The sequence below is a fragment of the Phalacrocorax aristotelis genome, unplaced genomic scaffold (genome assembly GCF_949628215.1).
Source record: "Phalacrocorax aristotelis unplaced genomic scaffold, bGulAri2.1 scaffold_216, whole genome shotgun sequence".
Lineage (NCBI taxonomy): Eukaryota > Metazoa > Chordata > Aves > Suliformes > Phalacrocoracidae > Phalacrocorax > Phalacrocorax aristotelis.
In genome coordinates, this window is record NW_027441247.1 from 1 (window position 1) to 22,001 (window position 22,001).

The 22,001-nt window shown below is 66.9% G+C and overlaps 2 protein-coding genes across 3 annotated transcripts; one reads left to right on the top strand and one right to left on the bottom strand.

Annotated features, from left to right (window-relative positions):
• Positions 1–2,622: 2,622 nt before the first annotated feature.
• LOC142051174 (uncharacterized) lies at positions 2,623–5,634 on the top strand. The gene is made up of 2 exons (XM_075080359.1): positions 2,623–2,919; positions 4,342–5,634. The coding sequence occupies exon 2, from the start codon at positions 4,490–4,492 to the stop codon at positions 5,435–5,437; it is 948 nt and encodes a 315-aa protein (XP_074936460.1). The 5' UTR covers positions 2,623–2,919; positions 4,342–4,489; the 3' UTR covers positions 5,438–5,634.
• A 1,240-nt stretch (positions 5,635–6,874) lies between these two features.
• LOC142051172 (uncharacterized) lies at positions 6,875–21,118 on the bottom strand. 2 transcript variants are annotated; one of them, XM_075080356.1, is made up of 12 exons: positions 21,011–21,118; positions 20,792–20,854; positions 20,509–20,554; positions 17,936–20,397; positions 16,596–16,652; positions 16,278–16,480; positions 15,945–16,178; positions 15,604–15,678; positions 13,858–14,043; positions 13,336–13,461; positions 10,670–10,780; positions 6,875–7,318 (listed from the first exon to the last, which is right to left on the bottom strand). In XM_075080356.1, the coding sequence occupies exons 1-12, from the start codon at positions 21,054–21,056 to the stop codon at positions 7,106–7,108; spliced, it is 3,822 nt and encodes a 1,273-aa protein (XP_074936457.1). In that variant the 5' UTR covers positions 21,057–21,118; the 3' UTR covers positions 6,875–7,105. The 2 variants fall into 2 exon arrangements, with proteins under 2 accessions (XP_074936457.1, XP_074936458.1); XM_075080357.1 differs by lacking the exon at positions 15,945–16,178.
• Between the last annotated feature and the right edge of the window lie 883 nt (positions 21,119–22,001).

A 22,001-nucleotide genomic window follows, 5' to 3' on the forward strand; every position in this document is an offset into this window, starting at 1 on the left:
ACTGTCCCCGCAGTGTCCCTGGACGTGGTGCGGGAGGCGCTGGGGTGACACAGGAGAGCCACCTCATCCCCTGCCTGGCCACCGTCACCTTGGCCAGCCAGGTGGCCCTGTGGGGCGCGGGGACCTCCAAGCATCACCTGGCCGTCGCCGCCAGCCGCCAGCATCACCAAGCCCTCCGCTACCACCGCCTGGCCCGCAACGCCGCCGCCGCCGCCGCCGCCGCCGCCGCCGCCACCACCGAGGCGGCCAAGGCCGTCGCCGCCGCTAACGTCACCTTGGGGACGCTGGAGGAGGTGTCCGGTCACCTGAAGTCCTTGGTGGACGCTGTCACCCAAGACCTGGAGATGGCTCAAGGCTTCCCCGCCAGCGCCCGGGCCCTGGGGGACGCCGTGGTGGCCTTGGGACGGGGATGGGGGACGGGGAGGGGATGCAGAGGTTGGCCCACGTGTTGGAGACTCTGCCGGGAGATGAGTAGGGACAGGGACGGGGACACCGGGAGGGTCCTGCTTGTCCTGGCGTCACCAGGAGGTCCCTTCTCCCACCTGGGGTCACCAGGATGTCCCCTGTCCCACCTGGGGACACCGGGAGGGTCCTCCTCATCCTGGGGGCACCAGGATGTCCCCTGCCCCACCTGGGGACACCACAAGGGTCCTCCTCGTCCTGAGGACACCAGGATGTCCCTTCTCCATCCTGGGGACACCAGGAGGTCCCTTGTCCCACCTGGGGACACCACAAGGGTCCTCCTCATCCTGGGGGCACCAGGATGTCCCCTGCCCCACCTGGGGACACCACAAGGGTCCTCCTCATCCTGGGGGCACCAGGATGTCCCTTCTCCATCCTGGGGTCACCAGGATGTCCCCTGCCCCACCTGGGGACACCACAAGGGTCCTCCTCATCCTGGGGTCACCAGGATGTCCCCTGCCCCACCTGGGGACACCACAAGGGTCCTCCTCGTCCTGAGGACACCAGGATGTCCCTTCTCCATCCTGGGGACACCAGGATGTCCCCTGTCCCACCTGGGGACACCACAAGGGTCCTCCTCATCCTGGGGGCACCAGGATGTCCCTTCTCCGTCCTGGGGACACCAGGAGGTCCCTTGTCCCACCTGGGGACACCACAAGGGTCCTCCTCGTCCTGAGGACACCAGGATGTCCCTTCTCCATCCTGGGGACACCAGGAGGGTCCTCCTTGTCCCACCTGAGGGACACCAGGATGTTCCTTCTGCAACCTGGGGACACCACGAGGTCCCTCATGTTCTGGGGTCACCAGGATGTCCCCTGCCCCACCTGGGGACACCACGAGGGTCCTCCTCGTCCTGGGGACACCAGGATGTCCTTTCTCCATCCTGGGGACACCCTGACGTCCCCTGTCCCACCTGGGGACAACAGGAGGTCCCTCATGTTCTGGGGACACCAAAATGTCCCCTGTCCCATCGGGGGACACCAGAGGGTCCTCCTTGTTCTGGGGACACCAGGATGTCCCCTGTCCCACTTGGGGACACTAGGAAGGTCCCTCCTTCTCCTGGGTACACCAGCATGTCCCCAATCCCATCTGGGGACGTCAAGGACATCGCCTTTGTGGTCCAGGGACACCAGGGATGGGTTGGTGACACCGTCCCCTGTCCCCCCAATAAACCTCAGGGACATTCTGAGCCCCCGACCAGTCACTGGGGGTTGGGGACATGGCAGGGACATGGGGACGCCAGGGGACAGGGGGACACACCCACACCCCCCGTTCAGAGGACACCAGGAGGGGGGACGTCCCCAAACCATCCCCATCAGAGGGCTTGGGATTCTCCCCAGTGTCCCCAGGGACACCTGGCTGGACGTTCCCAAGCCATGGGGGACATGGTGGGGACACAGGGGCCTGGTGGGGACACTCTGGGGACAAGCCATGGCCGCACTGGGGACATCATGGTGGCCACGTTGGGGACACGCTGGAGGCCAGCACTGGGGACACCCTGGGGACATCATGGTGCCACGTTGGGGACACGCTGGAGGCCAGCACTGGGGACACACTGGGGACACTGTGGGGACATCATGGTGCCACGTTGGGGACACGCTGGAGGCCAGCACTGGGGACACCCTGGGGACATCATGGTGCCACATTGGGGACACGCTGGAGGCCAGCACTGGGGACACCCTGGGGACACCCTGGGGACATCATGGTGCCACGTTGGGGACACGCTGGAGGCCAGCACTGGGGACACACTGGGGACATCGTGGTGCCACGTTGGGGACACGCTGGAGGCCAGCACTGGGGACACCCTGGGGACACCCTGGGGACATCATGGTGCCACGTTGGGGACACGCTGGAGGCCAGCACTGGGGACACACTGGGGACAAGCCCTGGCCACACTGGTGGCTTTACGACCCTGTTGGGGCCACATTGGGGACATCGGGGGGGGACATCAGGGACCGTACGGCTGCCTTGGGGACATGGGGGGACACTGGTGGCTCTGTGACCCTGTTGGGGACACTTTTGGGGACGTTGGGGGACACTGAGGGACACCGGGGGCTGTAGGACCCTGTTGGGGACATGGGGGGACATTGGGGGACCCCGAGGGCTGTGTGTGGCCATGCTGGGGCCACATTGGGGCCATCGGGGGGGGGGGACGATGATGGGACATCAGAGTCCGTGGGGTCCCGTTGGGGACACCGGGGGGGGACACCGAGGGACGTAGGTGGCCATACTGGGGTCACCGGGCGGGTGACGGGCCCGCCGGTGATGGCCCCGGTGGCGGCGTCCCCTTGCCCAGCCCCCGTGGGCCGAGCCCGGCCCAGCTCCGGGGCCATGTACAGCCGCCGCCGCCACTCCCCGGGCCTCCGGTGTCCCCACGGCGTCCCCACAGCGTCCCCACCGCCGCCACCGCCACCCATGGAGACCCCGGAGGCCAGCGGGGCCATCGTCCCCCTCGAGGTGGGACAAATCACAGCCCTCCCCCCCTCCCCGCCCCCGGTGGTGGGGGTGGGGAGGTGGGGGGACACGGACGGGTGGCAGGGGGTGGCAGAGGGGACACGGGGACGGTGGGGACGAGGAGCGGGGCGGCAGGGGGGTTATGGGGGTGGCAGAGGGGGCGGGGGGACAAAGGATGGGGTGGCAGAGGGGATGGGTGTGGCAGAGGGGACAGGGGGACGGGGTGGCAGGGGGGTGGCAGAGGGGTTGGGGGCGGCAGGGGGGGACAAGGAGACGGGGACGGGGGGACAGGGCAGTGGCAGAGGGGATGGAGGTGGCAGAGGGGATGGGGGGACAGAGGGGACAGAGGATGGGGGTGGCAGAGGGGATGGGGTGACGGGGGGGGTGACAATGATGGGGGCAGGGGGGTGGCAGAGGGGTTGGGGGTGGCAGGGGGGGACAGTGTGATGGGGACAGGGGGACAGGGCTGTGGCAGAGGGGAGGGGGGACAGGGGTGGCAGGGGGGTGGCAGAGGGGTGGAGGAGGCAGGAGGTGGCAGAAGGAATGGGGTGACGGGGGGGGTGACAATGTTGGGGGCAGGGGGGTGGCAGAGGGGAGGGGGGACAGAGGTGGCAGGGGGGTGGCAGAGGGGACGGGGTGGCAGAAGGGATGGGGGGACAGAGGGGACAGAGGATGGGGGTGGCAGGGGGGTGGCAGAGGGGTGGAGGTGGCAGGAGGTGGCAGAAGGAATGGGGTGACAGGGGGGTGACAACGATGGGGGCAGGGGGGTGACAGAGGGGTTGGGGGTGGCAGGGGGGGACAGTGTGATGGGGACAGGGGGACAGGGCTGTGGCAGAGGGGAGGGGGGACAGGGGTGGCAGGGGGGTGGCAGAGGGGACAGGGGTGGAGGGTGGTGGCAGAAGGAATGGGGTGACGGGGGGGTGACAATGACGGGGACAGGGCCGTGGCAGAGGGGAGGGGGTGACAAGGTGATGGGGACAGGGGACAGGGCCGTGGCAGTGAGGTGACAGGGGGATGGTGGTGATGTGGAAGGGGGTGGCAGGGGGGTGACGGGGACAGGGGGTGGCAGGGGGACAGGGGATGGTGGGGACAGAGGACGGGTGGCAGAGGGAATTGGGATGGCAGGAGGTGACAAGTGCCATGGGGGACCCCAGGGTGACCTCTGGGCACCCTGAAGGTGACAAGGGCCTTTGGGGGACACTGAGGAAGGGACGAGTGCTACGGGGGACCCCAAGGTGGCATTGGGAGACCCCCGAAGGGGACATCAGGGGACTACGGAGGACATGGGCAACCCCGAGGAGGGGACATGGGAGAAGCCCAGGGTGACACGGGGACCCCAGAGGGGACTAGAACCATAGGGGACCCCTGGGACAGGACAAGGGACACGGGGGGGGACCCTGCCACCGGCCGTGTCCCTCTCCCCAGGTGTCCCCAGAGCTGCTAGAACCGCTGGTGACTGTGGTGGCCGTCCTGGGCGAGCTGGGGGGCCGCTGCAGGGGACGTCCCCCTGACGGGGACACAGGCCTCGCTGCGGGGCAAGCTGGTGGTCCTCGTTACCACCATCAAGCAGGCCATGGGCCACCGTCACGGCGAGGCCACCCGCCTCCGTCACGCCCTGGCCGCTGCTGGGACCACCAGGGCCGCCATCGGGACCACCGTCGGGACCACCCCCGAGCCCGCTGTCCCCAGGGCCACCACGGGGGACGCCTGGGCTAACGTGGCAGCCGTCGTCCGTGAGTGGCGGAAGGCGGTGGCCTCGGCGAGGAGCACCTGGGACGGGGTGACACAGGATGCCACATGCCTGAGGGACGCATGTGGGGCTGTGGCCACCGCCGGGGCCACCGCCGGGACCACCGCGGGCCACCTGGCAGCGGCGGTGGCCCGGGAGGATAGGGCACGCCGGCAGCTGCTGTTGTTCACCCAGGAACTACCGGTGGCCACAGACGTGGCCACGGCGGTCTCGGAGGTGGCAGCCCACGGGAATCGGGTGGCCGAGGCCTGCGCGGGGTTGTGCGCGGCCACCGAGGCCACCGAGAGGACGGCGGTGGCAATGGTGGGGACGGCGGTGGCTGCGGAGCGGAGACGGCGAGCGGCGGCGGCCGGTGAAACCCTGGAACGCTTGGTGGCCGCCTGTCACGGCGTCACCCGCTTCTACTGTCACCTCCAGCACCTCCTCAAGGCCATCGAGGCCAGCGTGGCCGTTACGGCTGCTGGATGTGGTGGCCCTGAGGGGGGACGCGGTGGCCCTCAGGCTCCTGGGGTGGCCCGGGAGGCTCCTGGGGTGGCCCGGGAGGCTCCTGGGGTCCCCGAGGACCTGATGCCAGCGGTGGCGGCGGCCGAGATGCTGTGGGACGCCAGCGCCCACCTGGCCCAAGGTCACCTCCTGAAGACACTGGGGATGGCCCGGGGACTGCTGGTCACCTCCGGTGTCCCCGATGCCACCGCGGCCGCCACCGTGGCCCAGAACTGCCGGGATGCCACCGCCGCGCTGCCGGGGCTGCTGCGGCGGGGACGGCGGTAGGTGACCACGGTGGCTTTGCTGGAGGGGACCGGTGGCATTAACACATCACCGCCGCAGCCCTGGTTTTGTGTCACTTTGTGTCCCCAATTCGCGTCCCGTCCACGCGCTGACGTGTCACCTCTCGCGTGTCCCCTCCCCATCCCCTTTAAATGTCCCCACGGGGGTTCCCGGTGTCCCCAAAAGCCACCACGACCGTGCAAGTGGATCCCGGTGTCCCCACGGGGAAGTTCGGTGTCCCCAAGGCCACCGCAGCGGTCCCCGGTGTCCCCAGGGCCACCACGGCCACGGAGCTCCTCCCCCGTGTCCCCTCCATGTCCCCGTCACCTCCCCTGTGTCTGTCCCCTCCGTGCCCCCACGGCCCCTCCTGTGTCCCCTCACGTGTGTCCCTGTGTCCCCCCTCCCCTGGGTCCCCAAAAAGGGGGGAGCAGCTTGGGGTCCCCCACCCCACTGGGGAGGTGACACCCCTGTGTCCCCCCAAAAAGGGGGTATTGGGGTCCCCCACCAGAGAGGTGACACCCCCGTGTCCCCCCAAAAAGGGGGTATTGGGGGTCCCCCACCCCACTGGGGAGGTGACACCCCCGTGTCACCCCAAAAAGGGGGTATTGGGGTCCCCCACCCCACTGGGGAGGTGACACCCCCGTGTCCCCCCCAAAAAGGGGGGTATTGGGGTCCCCCACCCCACTGGGGAGGTGACACCCCCGTGTCACCCCAAAAAGGGGGTCTTGGGGTCCCCCACCCCACTGGGGAGGTGACACCCCCGTGTCCCCCCAAAAAGGGGGTCTTGGGGTCCCCCACCCCACTGGGGAGGTGACACCCCCGTGTCCCCCCCAAAAAGGGGGTATTGGGGTCCCCCACCCCACTGGGGAGGTGACACCCCCGTGTCCCCCCAAAAAGGGGGTATTGGGGTCCCCCACCCCACTGGGGTGGTGACACACCCGTGTCCCCCCAAAAAGGGGGTCTTGGGGTCCCCCACCCCACTGGGGAGGTGACACCCCCGTGTCCCCCCAAAAAGGGGGTCTTGGGGTCCCCCACCCCACTGGGGAGGTGACACCCCCGTGTCCCCCCAAAAAGGGGGTCTTGGGGTCCCCCACCCCACTGGGGAGGTGACACCCCCCGTGTCCCCCCAAAAAGGGGGGTCTTGGGGTCCCCCACCCCACTGGGGAGGTGACACCCCCGTGTCCCCCCAAAAAGGGGGTCTTGGGGTCCCCCACCCCACTGGGGAGGTGACACCCCCGTGTCCCCCCAAAAAGGGGGTCTTGGGGTCCCCCACCCCACTGGGGAGGTGACACCCCCGTGTCCCCCCAAAAAGGGGGTCTTGGGGTCCCCCACCCCACTGGGGAGGTGACACCCCCGTGTCCCCCCAAAAAGGGGGTCTTGGGGTCCCCCACCCCACTGGGGAGGTGACACCCCCGTGTCACCCCAAAACCCCAAATCACCTTGTTTTTCACTGCCAAAAACCCCTTTATTGGCGGGTGGGGGGGGCCGCCGGGCGCCGCCGGGTGCCGGGGGGGGTCCCGAGGGGGCTCCCGGGGGGGGTCCCGGGGGGTTCGTCGACTCCGAGCTCGTGCCAGCACCTCCCCGGACCCCCGGGAGGACCCAGGAGCGCCGGGGGGTTCCTGGACATCCCTGGAGGGGTGACGAGGAACCCTCGGAGGGGCTGCAGAAGCCCTAGGTGGGGCGGTGGGGGTCGGGTGGGAATTGGGGGGGGTCGCAGTGGGGGGGGTCTCGGAGGGGGGGGGGGAGGAGGAAGGGCTGGAGCTCCAGGCGCTGCCGCAGGAGCCCCGTCAGCAGCAGCTCGGCCGAGGCCAGGGGCAGGCGGGCGCCCAGCGCCGGGGCCCAGCGCCCCGCGTCCGCCTCGCACGAGATCACCAGCCGCCGCGGCTGTGGGGGGGGGGTGTGGGGCGGGGGGGTCACACGTGGGGGTCCGCGGGGTGTCACTGGGGGTCCCCCCACACTGCTACCCCCGCCCCAAGTAGTCTGGGGCTTCTGGGGTCCCCGATATCTGTGTTGATCCCAATGGGAGTTCCCCCCCCCCCCCACAGGAGCCCATGGATGCTCTGATCCCCCTCCTCCATGGGACCCCCAGAAGCACCCCCCAACCTCCCCAACCCCAATGGGACCCCCTAACCCGCCCCCAGGACCCCCCAACCCCAATGGGACCCCCCCAAATCCCCCCCAACCCAACTGGGACCCCCAATCCCTGCCCCAGGACTCCCCAACCCCAATGGCACCCCCCAATCCCCCCCCGACCCCCCAACCCCAACGGGACCCCCTAACCTGTCCCCAGGAACCCCCAGCCCCAATGGCACCCCCCAATCCCCCCCCAACCCCCCAAACCCAATGGGACCCCCTAACCTGCCCCCAGGAACCCCCAGCCCCAATGGCACCCCCCAATCCCCCCCCGACCCCCCAACCCCAATGGGACCCCCTAACCTGCCCCCAGGAACCCCCAGCCCCAATGGCACCCCCCAATCCCCCCCCAACCCCCCAAACCCAATGGGACCCCCTAACCCGCCCCCAGGAACCCCCAGCCCCAATGGCACCCCCCAATCCCCCCCCGACCCCCCAACCCCAATGGGACCCCCTACCCTGCCCCCAGGAACCCCCAACCCCAATGGCACCCCCCAATCCCCCCCCGACCCCCCAACCCCAATGGGACCCCCTACCCTGCCCCCAGGAACCCCCAACCCCAATGGCACCCCCCAATCCCCCCCCAACCCCCCAACCCCAATGGGACCCCCTAACCCGCCCCCAGGAACCCCCAACCCCAATGGCACCCCCCAATCCCCCCCCGACCCCCCAACCCCAACCGGACCCCCTAACCTGCCCCCAGGAACCCCCAGCCCCAATGGGACCCCCCAATCCCCCCCCACCCCACCCCCCAACCCCAATGGGACCCCCTAACCTGCCCCCAGGAACCCCCAACCCCAATGGCACCCCCCAATCCCCCCCCAACCCCCCAACCCCAATGGGACCCCCTAACCTGCCCCCAGGAACCCCCAGCCCCAATGGGACCCCCCAATCCCCCCCCACCCCACCCCCCAACCCCAATGGGACCCCCTAACCTGCCCCCAGGAATCCCCAGCCCCAATGGCACCCCCCAATCCCCCCCCAACCCCCCAACCCCAATGGGACCCCCTAACCTGTCCCCAGGAACCCCCAACCCCAATGGCACCCCCCAATCCCCCCCCAACCCCCCAACCCCAATGGGACCCCCTAACCTGTCCCCAGGAACCCCCAACCCCAATGGCACCCCCCAATCCCCCCCCGACCCTCCAACCCCAATGGGACCCCCTAACCTGCCCCCAGGAACCCCCAACCCCAATGGCACCCCCCCAAATCCCCCCCAGGATCCCCCAACCCAACTGGGACCCCCAATCCCCCCCCAGGACCCCCAACCCCAATGGGTTGCCCCAAGACCCCTGGGATACCCTGACACCCCCCTAGGGCACCCGGACCCCCCCGGGAGACCCCAACCCCAATGGGATACCCCCAAGGTCCCTGGGATGCCCTGACACCACCCTCCCCGAGCACCCTGACCCCCCAGGAGTCCCCCCCAGGAGACCCCAATCCCATTGGGACCCCCCAAGATCCCTGGGAAACCCTGATACCCCCCCCAGACCCCCCAACTCCAATGCCCCCCCCCAAATCCCCCTTGGGACCCCCCAACTCCCCCAGGACCCTCTGATGCTTCCCCCACTCCCCCACCAGGGCCCCTCATGTCCCCCCCAGTGGCTTTGGGACCCCCCAAGTCCTCCCCAATGGCTTTGGGACCCCCCAAGTCCCCCCTCCATGGATTTGGGACTCCCCAAGTGCCCCCTCGATGGCTTTGGGACCCCCCAAGTCCCCCCTCCATGGATTTGGGACCCCCCAAGTGCCCCCTCGATGGCTTTGGGACACCCCAATTCCCCCCCTCGATGGCTTTGGGACCCCCCAAGTCCCCCCTCCATGGCTTTGGGACACCCCAAGTGCCCCCTCGATGGCTTTGGGACACCCCCAAGTCCCCCCTCCATGGATTTGGGACCCCCCAAGTGCCCCCTCGATGGCTTTGGGACACCCCAATTCCCCCCCTCGATGGCTTTGGGACCCCCCAAGTCCCCCCTCCATGGCTTTGGGACACCCCAAGTGCCCCCTCGATGGCTTTGGGACACCCCCAAGTCCCCCCTCCATGGATTTGGGACACCCCAAGTGCCCCCTCGATGGCTTTGGGACACCCCAATTCCCCCCCTCGATGGCTTTGGGACCCCCCAAGTCCCCCCTCCATGGATTTGGGACCCCCCAAGTGCCCCCTCGATGGCTTTGGGACACCCCAATTCCCCCCCTCGATGGCTTTGGGACCCCCCAAGTCCCCCCTCCATGGCTTTGGGACACCCCAAGTGCCCCCTCGATGGCTTTGGGACACCCCCAAGTCCCCCCTCCATGGATTTGGGACCCCCCAAGTGCCCCCTCGATGGCTTTGGGACACCCCAATTCCCCCCCTCGATGGCTTTGGGACACCCCCAAGTCCCCCCTCCATGGATTTGGGACCCCCCAAGTGCCCCCTCGATGGCTTTGGGACACCCCAATTCCCCCCCTCGATGGCTTTGGGACACCCCAAGTGCCCCCTCGATGGCTTTGGGACCCCCCAAGTCCCCCCTCCATGGATTTGGGACACCCCAAGTGCCCCCTCGATGGCTTTGGGACACCCCAATTCCCCCCCTCGATGGCTTTGGGACACCCCAAGTGCCCCCTCGATGGCTTTGGGACACCCCCAAGTCCCCCCCTCCATGGATTTGGGACACCCCAAGTGCCCCCTCGATGGCTTTGGGACACCCCAAGTCCCCCCTCCATGGCTTTGGGACTCCCCAAGTGCCCCCTCGATGGCTTTGGGACCCCCCAAGTCCCCCCTCGATGGCTTTGGGACCCCCCAAGTCCCCCCTCGATGGCTTTGGGACCCCCCAAGTACCCCCTTGATGGCTTTGGGACACCCCAATTCCCCCCCTCGATGGCTTTGGGACCCCCCAAGTGCCCCCTCGATGGCTTTGGGACCCCCCCAAGTACCCCTTGATGGTTTGGTCCCCAACGTCCCCCCATGTCCCCTCATTCCCAACCCCAATGGCTCTGTGTCCCCAGTGTCCCCCGATGTCCCCTTGGGCTCATCCCCGATGGCTCTGGGACCCCCGTGACCCCCCCCCTTGGTGGCTCTGGGACCCCCATGTGTCCCCCCCCGCACTGTCCCCGCTGTCCCCTCACCCCGTAGGTGTGGGGCATGGTGGGCAGGAAGGTGCCACCGCTGCAGGTGACGATGTCCCTCATGTGCTCGGGCTCGGGGCGGACGTTGGGGGTGACGTGGACCTCGTAGCCCTGGGGACACCGGAGGAGGGGACACGGTGGGGACACGGAGGGGACACGGAGGGGACACGGCCATCAGCGCAGCACCAAGCCCCCGGGACGGGGCCGGCCAACGCTGCGGGGACAAGGACACCTTGGGGACGGTGTGAAAACAGCAGGGGACACTAAGGGACATCAGGAGACACCCCTTGGGGCTGTCCCCGAGGCCATCGTCCTGCGGTGACACCACGTGGGGTGACAATTTGGGGGAACAGGGACACCTCAGGGCCACCTTGGGGACACCAGGAAAGGAGGGGACACTCCTCTGGCCATCCCCAGGTCGGACCGAGGGGACAACGTGAGGCCCCGACTCAACAGGGGACAAGGACACTTGGGGACACGGGGCCACCGTGGGCCTATCGGGTGACATCGGGTGACACCAGGTGACATCCCCTCCCACCCTGCACTGAGTCCCCAGCGGGTGCCCCGCTCGGTGGGGGGACAGGGTCACCCGTGGGGAGGACAGGGGGTCTCGGGGTGGGTTGGGAAGGGCTGGGGATGGGTGGGGACAGTTTAGGAAGGGCTGGGGACAGTTTGGGACAGTTTGGGAAGGGCTGGGGACAGTTTGGGAGGGCTGGGGACAGTTGGGGACAGTTTGGGAAGGGCTGGGGACAGTTTGGGAGGGCTGGGGACAGTTGGGGACAGTTTAGGAAGGGCTGGGGACAGTTTGGGACAGTTTAGGAAGGGCTGGGGACAGTTTGGGAGGGCTGGGGACAGTTGGGGACAGTTTGGGAAGGGCTGGGGACGGTTTGGGAAGGGCTGGGGACAGTTTGGGAGGGCTGGGGACGGTTGGGGACAGTTTGGGAAGGGCTGGGGACAGTTTGGGACAGTCTGGGAAGGGCTGGGGACGGTTGGGGACAGTCTGGGAAGGGCTGGGGACGGTTTGGGAGGGCTGGGGACGGTTGGGGACAGTTTGGGAAGGGCTGGGGACAGTGTGGGAAGGGCTGGGGACAGTTTGGGAAGGGCTGGGGACAGTTGGGGACAGTCTGGGAAGGGCTGGGGACGGTTTGGGAAGGGCTGGGGACAGTTTGGGAAGGGCTGGGGACAGTCTGGGAAGGGCTGGGGACAGTTTGGGAGGGCTGGGGACGGTTGGGGACAGTTTGGGAAGGGCTGGGGACAGTTTGGGAAGGGCTGGGGACAGTTGGGGACGGTTTGGGAAGGGCTGGGGACGGTTTGGGAAGGGCTGGGGACAGTCTGGGAAGGGCTGGGGACGGTTGGGGACAGTTTGGGAAGGGCTGGGGACAGTTTGGGAAGGGCTGGGGACAGTTTGGGACAGTTTGGGAAGGGCTGGGGACGGCTGGGACAGTCTGGGAAGGGCTGGGGACAGTTTGGGAAGAACTGGGGACAGTTTGGGACAGTCTGGGAAGGGCTGGGGACGGTTGGGGACGGTTTGGGAAGGGCTGGGGACAGTTTGGGAAGGGCTGGGGACGGTTGGGGACAGTCTGGGAAGGGCTGGGGACGGTTGGGGACAGTCTGGGAAGGGCTGGGGACAGTTTGGGAAGGGCTGGGGACAGTTTGGGAGGGCAGGGGACAGTTGGGGACAGTTTGGGAAGCGCTGGGGACAGTTTGGGAGGGCTGGGGATGGTTGGGGACAGTTTGGGAAGGGCTGGGGACAGTTTGGGAGGGCTGGGGATGGTTGGGGACAGTTTGGGAAGGGCTGGGGACAGTTTGGGAAGGGCTGGGGACGGTTTGGGAGGGCTGGGGACGGTTGGGGACAGTTTGGGAAGGGCTGGGGACAGTTTGGGAAGGGCTGGGGACAGTCTGGGAAGGGCTGGGGACAGTTTGGGACAGTTTGGGAAGGGCTGGGGACGGTTGGGGACAGTCTGGGAAGGGCTGGGGACAGTTTGGGACAGTTTGGGAAGGGCTGGGGACGGTTTGGGACAGTTTAGGAAGGGCTGGGGACAGTTTGGGACAGTTTGGGAAGGGCTGGGGACAGTCTGGGAGGGCTGGGGACGGTTTGGGAAGGGCTGGGGACGGTTGGGGACAGTCTGGGAAGGGCTGGGGACAGTTTGGGACAGTTTGGGAAGGGCTGGGGACGGTTTGGGACAGTTTAGGAAGGGCTGGGGACAGTTTGGGACAGTTTGGGAAGGGCTGGGGACAGTCTGGGAGGGCTGGGGACGGTTTGGGAAGGGTTGGGGACGGTTTGGGAAGGGCTGGGGACAGTTGGGGACAGTCTGGGAGGGCTGGGGACAGTTTGGGAGGGCTGGGGACGGTTTGGGAAGGGTTGGGGACGGTTTGGGAAGGGCTGGGGACGGTTTGGGAAGGGCTGGGGACAGTTGGGGAAGGGCTGGGGACAGTTGGGGACAGTCTGGGAAGGGCTGGGGACAGTCTGGGAAGGGCTGGGGACGGCTGGGGACAGTTTGGGAAGGGCTGGGGACGGTTTGGGAAGGGCTGGGGACAGTTTGGGAGGGCTGGGGATGGTTTGGGAGGGCTGGGGATGGTTTGGGAAGGGCTGGGGACAGTTGGGGAAGGGCTGGGGACAGTTGGGGACAGTTTGGGAAGGGCTGGGGATGGGTGGGGACAGTCACCTGGAGCAAGGGGTGGCGGCGGGCGCGGCGCAGGGCCTGGGCCAGGCTGAAGCCGAAGTGACGCTCCTGCTGGCTGTCACGCACCAGGAAGGGACCCGGCACCAGGATGCGGCCGCTTTGGGCGCTCTGGGGACACAGGGGACACGTGGTGGCACCCCCAACCCCAGTGACACCCCCCCAGGTCCCCCATCATCCCCAAATGCCTCCCTCCCTTGTCCCCCAACGCCCCCAAATCCCCAAGGACCCCATCCTTGGCCCCAAACATCCCCCCCCATCCCCAAGGACACCATCCTCTGTCCCCAAGGAGCCCTCCTTTGTCCCCAAGGTTGTCCGTGTCCCCAAAGACCCCATCCCATGTCCCCAAGGCCTTTGTCGCCCGTCCCCAAGTGTCCCCCATGACCCTCCTGTCCCCAAAGACCCCATCCCTGTCCCCAAGGACACTGTCCCCTGTCCCCAAGTGCCCCCCATGTCCCCAAAGACACCCTCCTTGTCCCCAAGGCCATGCCCTGACCCCCGTGGGACCTTGTGGAGCCACTCGGGGGTGACGATGGGGACGCCGCGGGCCACCGCGCAGAGGAACTTGACGGTGCGTCGGACGCGGTCGGTCACCAGGTGGGTGCAGTCGAAGACGTTGGTGGCCAAGGACCCCCCCAGCGTCTTCAGGGCCACCTCCATGGCTGGGGAGGCCACCACCCCCGTGAACAGCACCTGAGGACGTGGGGACACCATGGGGACATGTTGGGGACACCCCTGGGGAGGCCACCACCCCCGTGAACAGCACCTGGGGACGTGGGGACACCATGGGGACGTGTTGGGGACGCCCCTGGGGAGGCCACCACCCCTGTGAACAGCACCTGGGGATGTGGGGACACCATGGGGACGTGTTGGGGACGCCCCTGGGGTGGCCACCACCCCCGTGAACAGCACCTGGGGACGTGGGGACACCATGGGGACGTGTTGGGGACGCCCCTGGGGAGGCCACCACCCCCGTGAACAGCACCTGGGGACGTGGGGACACCATGGGGACGTGTTGGGGACGCCCCTGGGGTGGCCACCACCCCCGTGAACAGCACCTGGGGACGTGGGGACACCATGGGGACGTGTTGGGGATGCCCCTGGGGTGGCCACCATCCCCGTGAACAGCACCTGGGGACGTGGGGACACCATGGGGACGTGTTGGGGACGCCCCTGGGGTGGCCACCACCCCCGTGAACTGCACCTGGGGACGTGGGGACACCATGGGGACGTGTTGGGGACGCCCCTGGGGTGGCCACCACCCCCGTGAACTGCACCTGGGGACGTGGGGACACCATGGGGACGTGTTGGGGACGCCCCTGGGGAGGCCACCACCCCCGTGAACAGCACCTGGGGACGTGGGGACACCATGGGGACGTGTTGGGGACGCCCCTGGGGAGGCCACCACCCCCGTGAACAGCACCTGGGGACGTGGGGACACCATGGGGACGTGTTGGGGACGCCCCTGGGGTGGCCACCACCCCCGTGAACAGCACCTGGGGACGTGGGGACACCATGGGGACGTGTTGGGGACACCCCTGGGGAGGCCACCACCCCCGTGAACAGCACCTGGGGACGTGGGGACACCATGGGGACGTGTTGGGGACGCCCCTGGGGTGGCCACCACCCCCGTGAACAGCACCTGGGGACGTGGGGACACCATGGGGACGTGTTGGGGATGCCCCTGGGGTGGCCACCACCCCCGTGAACAGCACCTGGGGACGTGGGGACACCATGGGGACGTGTTGGGGACGCCCCTGGGGTGGCCACCACCCCCGTGAACTGCACCTGGGGACGTGGGGACACCATGGGGACGTGTTGGGGATGCCCCTGGGGTGGCCACCACCCCCGTGAACAGCACCTGGGGACGTGGGGACACCATGGGGACGTGTTGGGGACGCCCCTGGGGAGGCCACCACCCCCGTGAACAGCACCTGGGGACGTGGGGACACCATGGGGACATGTTGGGGACGCCCCTGGGGTGGCCACCACACTGAGGAACAGAACTTGGGGACGTGGGGACACCATGGGGGCACCCCTGGGGCTGCCACGAACACCATGAACCCCTGGGGACACCGTGGGGGCACCCCTGGGGGGGTCTGGCGGGGACGTGGGGACACTCAAGGGGGACTTTGGGGTGGGCGGGACGAGGGGCATGGAGACATGGGGTGGGGCAGGGGGCCACCCTGAGGGGACACAGGGACATTGGGGGACACCTGGGGCACCCCTGGGTGCTGCCCCTTCCCACAGTACCTTTGGCGGGGTGGAGCTGGGTCCCCCGTAGGGGCGGAGCTGTGGCTTCATGACCTCTTGTGGCTCCTCCTCCTCCTAGGGGGGTGGAGCCACAGCATGAGACCCCACCCTTTCCCAACAAGCCCCGCCCACCCAATAAACCAGACCCTGCTCCTCCAATCAGCACCCAGAAGCCCCACCCCACTCGACCCCACCCACCACTCCGCCCCCACCCACCCCATATATTGACCCTGCCCATCACCTTTAGCCTCCACCCCCAGAGAACAGGCCCCACCCCCAGCCCTGCCTCCTGACCACACCCCGGCCCCACCCACAGCCCCACCCCCTCAAGCCACACCCACCTGAGCTTGCCTCTTAGAGGGGGCGGGACCCGCCCGTGAGGGGCGGGGTTTGGGTGGTGGGCGGGGCCCCACCTGCCCCTGCCCCCTCACGACTGGCGGCTCTGATGGAGGGGGGCGGGCCTGGAGGCGTGGGCTGCGCCGCACAGGGGCGGAGACAGGAGGGGCCACGCCCCCTGTGGCTCCGCCCCCTCGGCTCCTGGCCAGGCGCTGGCTGCGGCGAGGCCCCTCCCCTACCTGGGGGATTTTGGGGGGGGGGTGTCAGTGCCCAGATGCCTGGGTCCCCTTGGGGGGGGGGTGGGGACCACCCGGACGCCCGGGTCCCCTCGCACTCACCTCCCCGCCGGGGGCTGCTCCGGTCCCTGTCCCCTCCTGCGCCGGTGTCACCGTCACCGGCTCCGCCGGGGGGACCCGGGCATCGGGGGGGTCCTGGGGGGGCTCGGGGGGGGGCTGCTTTTCCTCCTCCTCTTCCTCCTCCTCCTCCTCGTGGGGTAAGAAGGGCTGGGTGGGTTCCTCGGGGTCCCAGCTCAGGGTTGCGTCTGCAGGAGAGCTGAGCTGGGGACCCCCAGTCTGGGGTGGGGGGGACACCCAGGGGTCCAGGGGTGGGACCCAGGTGTCCAGGGTGGGGGGCACCCAGGTGTCCGGGCCACCTACCCTCGGCCGCCGGTGGTAAGAAGCTCTGGGTGGGCTCCAAAAAGAGGCTGGGGTCTTCTGGGGCACGGGGGGGAAGGAAGAGCCTTGAGAAGGGACCCAGGCGTCCTGGGGGGGACACCCAGGGGTCCAGGGAGGGGGATCCAGGCATCTGGGGTGGGGGGACCCAAGTGTTCAGGGGGTACACTTCGGGGGCTGGGGGTGGACACCCAGGAATTTGGGGAGGGGGGGACCCAGGCATCTGGGAAAGGAGACCCAGGCATCTGGGGTGGGGGGACCCAGGTATTCGGGGTGGGGGGGGGCCATACCCTGGATCTCGGGGGGACTCAGGTGTCCAGGAAAGGGGACCCAGACATTTGGGGGGGACCCAGGTATTCGGGGGGGACGACACCCTGGATCTCGGGGGGACTCAGGTGTCCAGGAAAGGGGACCCAGGCATTTGGGGGGGGGGGGGGCACCCAGGCATCCGGGAAAGGGGACCCAGGGGTCCAGGGGGGGCACCCAGGCATCCGGGAAAGGGGACCCAGGTGTCCAGAGGGGGCACCCAGGCATTTAGGGGGGGACACCAGGTATTTGGGAGGGGACCCAGGCATCTGGGAAAGGGGACCCAGGTGTTTGGGGGGGGGACCCAGGGGTCCGGGGGGGCACCCAGGCATTTGTGGGGGGACACCAGGTATTTGGGAGGGGACCCAGGTGTTTGGGGGGGGGAGACCCAGGCGTTTGGGAGGGGGACCCAGGCACTGGACGGGGGGACCCAGGGGTCCAGAGGGGGCACCCAGACATTTGGGGGGGGGACCCAGGCATCTGGGAAAGGGGCCCCAGGTGTTTGGGGTGGGGGACCCGGGGGGGCACCCAGGCATTTGGGGGGGGACCCAGGTATTCAGGGGGGGTTACCCTGGATCTCGGGGGGACTCAGGTGTCCAGGAAAGGGGACCCAGGCATTTGGGGGGGACCCAGGTGTCCAGAGGGGGCACCCAGGCATCTGGGGGGGGACCCAGGTATTCGGGGGGGGACACCCTGGATCTCAGGGGGACTCAGGTGTCCAGGAAAGGGGACCCAGGCATCTGGGGGGGGGCACCCAGGCATCTGGGAAAGGGGACCCAGGGGTCCGGGGGGGGGCACCCAGGCATCCAGGAAAGGGGACCCAGGCATTTGGGGGGGGACAACAGGTATTTGGGAGGGGACCAGGCATTTGGGGGGGGACCCAGGGGTCCAGAGGGGGCACCCAGGCATTTGAGGGGGGGACGACCTAGGCATCCGGGAAAGGGGCCCCAGGTGTTTGGGGTGGGGGACCCGAGGGGGCACCCAGGCATTTGGGGGGGGACCCAGGGACACCCATTTACCCTCGGTGTCGGTGTCGCTCTCTGTCCCCGCCGCACCCACGTCCCCTCCGGGGGTGACCTCGCCCCTCCCGGGTCCACCATCAGCGTCGCCGGTGACCCCCAAATTTGGGGCCAGACGTGGGGATTTGGGGGCTGAAACATCTGGCAGCGCAGCTGGATCCCTATCCTTCCCCGGGGTCTCCCCGTTGCGTTGCTGGGCCCCGACATCTGGATTCGAGGCCTCCACATCTGGATTCGGGGCTGAATCGTGGCCGTTTGAGACCATTCCTTCCACGCTTGGGTCACTGTGTGATTTTGGGGATAAACTTTGCCGTTTTGGGGATGTTTTCCTTTGTTTTGGGTCTGTCCCCTCCACATCGGTATCGCTGCCTGTGGTGGGACCCTCAACATCTGGATGGGGCCGATTTCGGGTCCGGATATGGGTCCGGAGGCTCCGAACATCTGGAGTGGGAGCCACCTCCTCCGTGTCCGTGTCGCTGCCACCCCTGGGGCTCGTGGGAGAGGAAACATCTGGATTTGGGGGTGTTGTTGCCACATCTGGGTCACCAGGTGCCCCCCGACACCCTTGCACTGCCCCAACATCTGGAACGACACAATTGTCCTCGACATCTGTATCGCTGTCCACATCCAGGACCGGGGGCTGGGTTTTGGAGGCTCCAACATCTGGAGTCGGGAACGTAGCCTTCACATCTGGATCGTCTTTGGTCCGTGTCGCCCCCTTGGGGACAACATCTGGAGCAGCGGCCACCTTAGCTACCGTATCCACGACCTCACGGGTCGCCCCGTGTGTTTTTGGAGCTCCAGTGCTGGGAAGGGCGTTGACGTCCTCCACATCTGTATCGCTGTCACCACTGGAGGCCACTGAGCCACGGCCGAGGCCGTCAACATCTGGATTCGGGGTCTCCATCACTACGGTTGGGTCTTTCCGGGTGTTTTGGGGTGTTTTGTGGCTTTTTGGACGAAGACGATGTTGACTGAGGTTGTCTTCTTCCACATCTGTGTCACTGTCTACCTCGAGGTCACAAGGTTCGTTTTGGGGTTCTTCAACATCTGGATTTGGGTTTGTCACCTCCACATCTGGGCCCTTGCGGGTAATTCTCTGGATTTTTGGACACCCGACGCTTGGATTCACCTCATTCTCCTCCACATCTGTATCGCTGTCCACCACAAGCGTCCAAGGCTTGTTTTGGGGCTCTTCAGCACGTAGATTCGGACTCTCCGTCTCCACATCTGGGTTTCTTGGTAGGTTTTGGGTCGCTCGACGGATTTTCGGAGCCCCAGCCTCTGGATTGGAAGCGTCCTCCTCCACATCTGTATCGCTCTCCATCAGGAGAATCCGTTGCCCTCCAACATCTCCATTTGCGGCCTCTGTCTTCACATCTGGGTCTCTGGGGGCTGTTCTGTGGCTTTCTGGGCACCCAACATCTGGATTGGAGGTGTCCTCCTCCACATCTGTATCACTATCCACCATGAGCATCTGATGACCCTTTTGAGAACCTTGAACACCTGCATTTCGCGTCTCCACCTCAACAGTCTGGGTTTTCGGTACGTTTTGGTTCATTCGATGGCTTTTAGGGTACTCAACATCTGGATCGGCTCCATTCTCCTCCACATCTGTATCACTGTCCACCACAAGCATCTGAGTTCCCATTTGTGAACCTTCAACATCTGCATTTTGTGTCCCCATCTCGATATTTTTGTCTTTTGGTACATTTTGGGTTGTTTGACGGGGTTTAGTGTATCCAACATCTGGATTGGCTCCGTTCTCCTCCACATCTGTATCGCTGTCCACGATCAGTGCCCGACGCTCATTTTTGGGCCCTTCAACAGCTGAGTTTTTCTCTGTCTCCACATCTGTATCGCTGTCCCCAAGTCTCCAGCATCCATTTTCGGGACCGCCAACATCTGGATTTGGGGGCTCCATCTCCACACCTGGATTTTTTTGCATGTTTGGGGCCGTTCTACGTATTTCTGGGCGCCCAACATCTGGAAGGTCCTCAGCCTCCTCCACATCGGTGTCACTGTCCACCACAAGCATCTGGGATTTGTTGTTAGCACCCCCAACATCTGGATTTGGGGCCCTTTCCTCCACATCTGGATTGCTGCTCACCTCCAGGGCAACTCGGTGGCAGTTTGGGTGAAAAAGAGCAGTTTCTGGGGGCACTTTGACATCTGTCTCAACATCGAGAGTCAGGTTGCTGCCTTGCAAACATTTCACATCTGGATTCACAACCTTTTGGGGGTTCAGAGAGTGATTTGGGGGCGGAACATCTGGAATAGCCATTTTTCTCCCCACATCTGGATCTGGGGCTGTTTGGGGGCCGAAACAGCGCTTTTTGGGTCCTCTGCCATCCAGATCCGGGCAGGGCGAGGCCATACCCGGGCGGTGGCCTGGCGCGGGGGTGTGGCGACGTTTTCGGGGGCCTCGAACATCTGGGCAAACATCTGTCTCCTCCGAGTCGCTGCAGGGTGCGGGGGGACACACACATACACGTTGGGAATCGGGGTCTGCCCCATGGACCCAGGCATCCAGGCTCACCCCTGAGGGACCCACACACCGGGGTCCCACCTACCTCTCTGGCACGACTCGGGGTGACGCAGCGTCTCTGAGGGGAGGGCCTGGGGGAGCGGGGCACAGGTTATTATTGTAGGGCCTACAATAACCCCAGAGGGTCCTATAAGATCCGGGCTCACCCCTTTCCGCTCCCCACCTCCACATCTCGGTGGCTGCTACGATAACACACCACCGGTGTTTCTGTAGGCCCTACCGTAACCCCCACCTTGTTGTGTTTCTGTAGGCCCTACGATAACAGGGTGTTTCCCCGCGCCCCCCCCGAGCCGTCCTCGCACACTCACGCCAGTGTGGCTCGTCGTCCTCCGAGTCGCTGGCGAGGGGGCGTCCCCGCTCCAGTCCCTGCCCTGAGGAGGACCCAGGCATTGGGGGGGGGGTGTGTGTGTCTGCAGGACACACCCCCCCTCCATAGGGACCCAGGTGTCCGGGAGCGCCCCCCGCTACACCCCACCTCCCTCCAAGGGGGCCAGGAGGGGACTCCGATACCCAGCGGGGGGACCTACCTGTACCCCCCAGGGTGCTGAGGCCTCGGCGACGCCTTCGCTGCATGGTCTGAGGGGGGGGGAACAACTGCCCCACAGAAACAACTGCCCTCCCCCCGGCCCCCAAGTGCCCCCCAGTCCCTAAGCACCCCCCAAACTACCCCCCCTTCATCCAGAATTTTCCCCCTCAGTCACTGCTGACCCCCCAACGGCCCCCCCGGGTCCAAAGAACCCCTCCAACTAACTCCCCCATCCTCCAGATGCCCCCCTGCCAAGTGCCCCAGGGCTCCTACTGCCTCCCCTGGCTTCTAACTGCCCCCCCCCAAACCTGTATCCTCCCCCAGGGACTCCCAAATTGCCCCAGAGAACCACAAATTACCCCAAACTGCCCTGAAAAGCCCCCCAAACTGCCGACAGGGCCCCAAAATGCCCCTTGAATACCCTAAACTGCCCCACACCCCCCCCAACTGCCCCTCGACCCCCTGCAGGTACCACAGAGACTCCCAAACTGCCCCAGGGACCCCCAAAGTGAGTCAGGGAGCCCCCCAAACTGCCGTGGAAAACCCCTAAATTGCCCCACACCACTCCCAACAGCCCTTGACCGCCTCCAAGTGCCCCAGGGACCCCCAAACTGCCCCACTGGCCCCCAAAATGCCCGAGGAACCCCCTAAACTGCCCCACACCCCTCCCAAGGGCCCCTTCACCGCCCCCAAGTGCCCCAGGGGCCCCCAAACTACCCCAGGGACCCCCCAAGTGACCCAGGGACCCCCAAACTGCCCCACACCCCTCCCAGCTGTCCCTCGACCCCCTCAAGCGCCACAGGGACGCTCAAAGTAAGTCAGGGACCCCCCAACTGCCCCACGGACTTCCAAACTATCCCAGGGACCCCCAAACTGCCCCATAAAACCCCCCAAACCGCCTCACAAGGGGCCCCTCGCTCACCCCTCCCGCGCCAGCGCCCCCATGCCCCGCCCTCCCGGCGCTATTGGCCGTCACCTCCCCGCGTCACCGC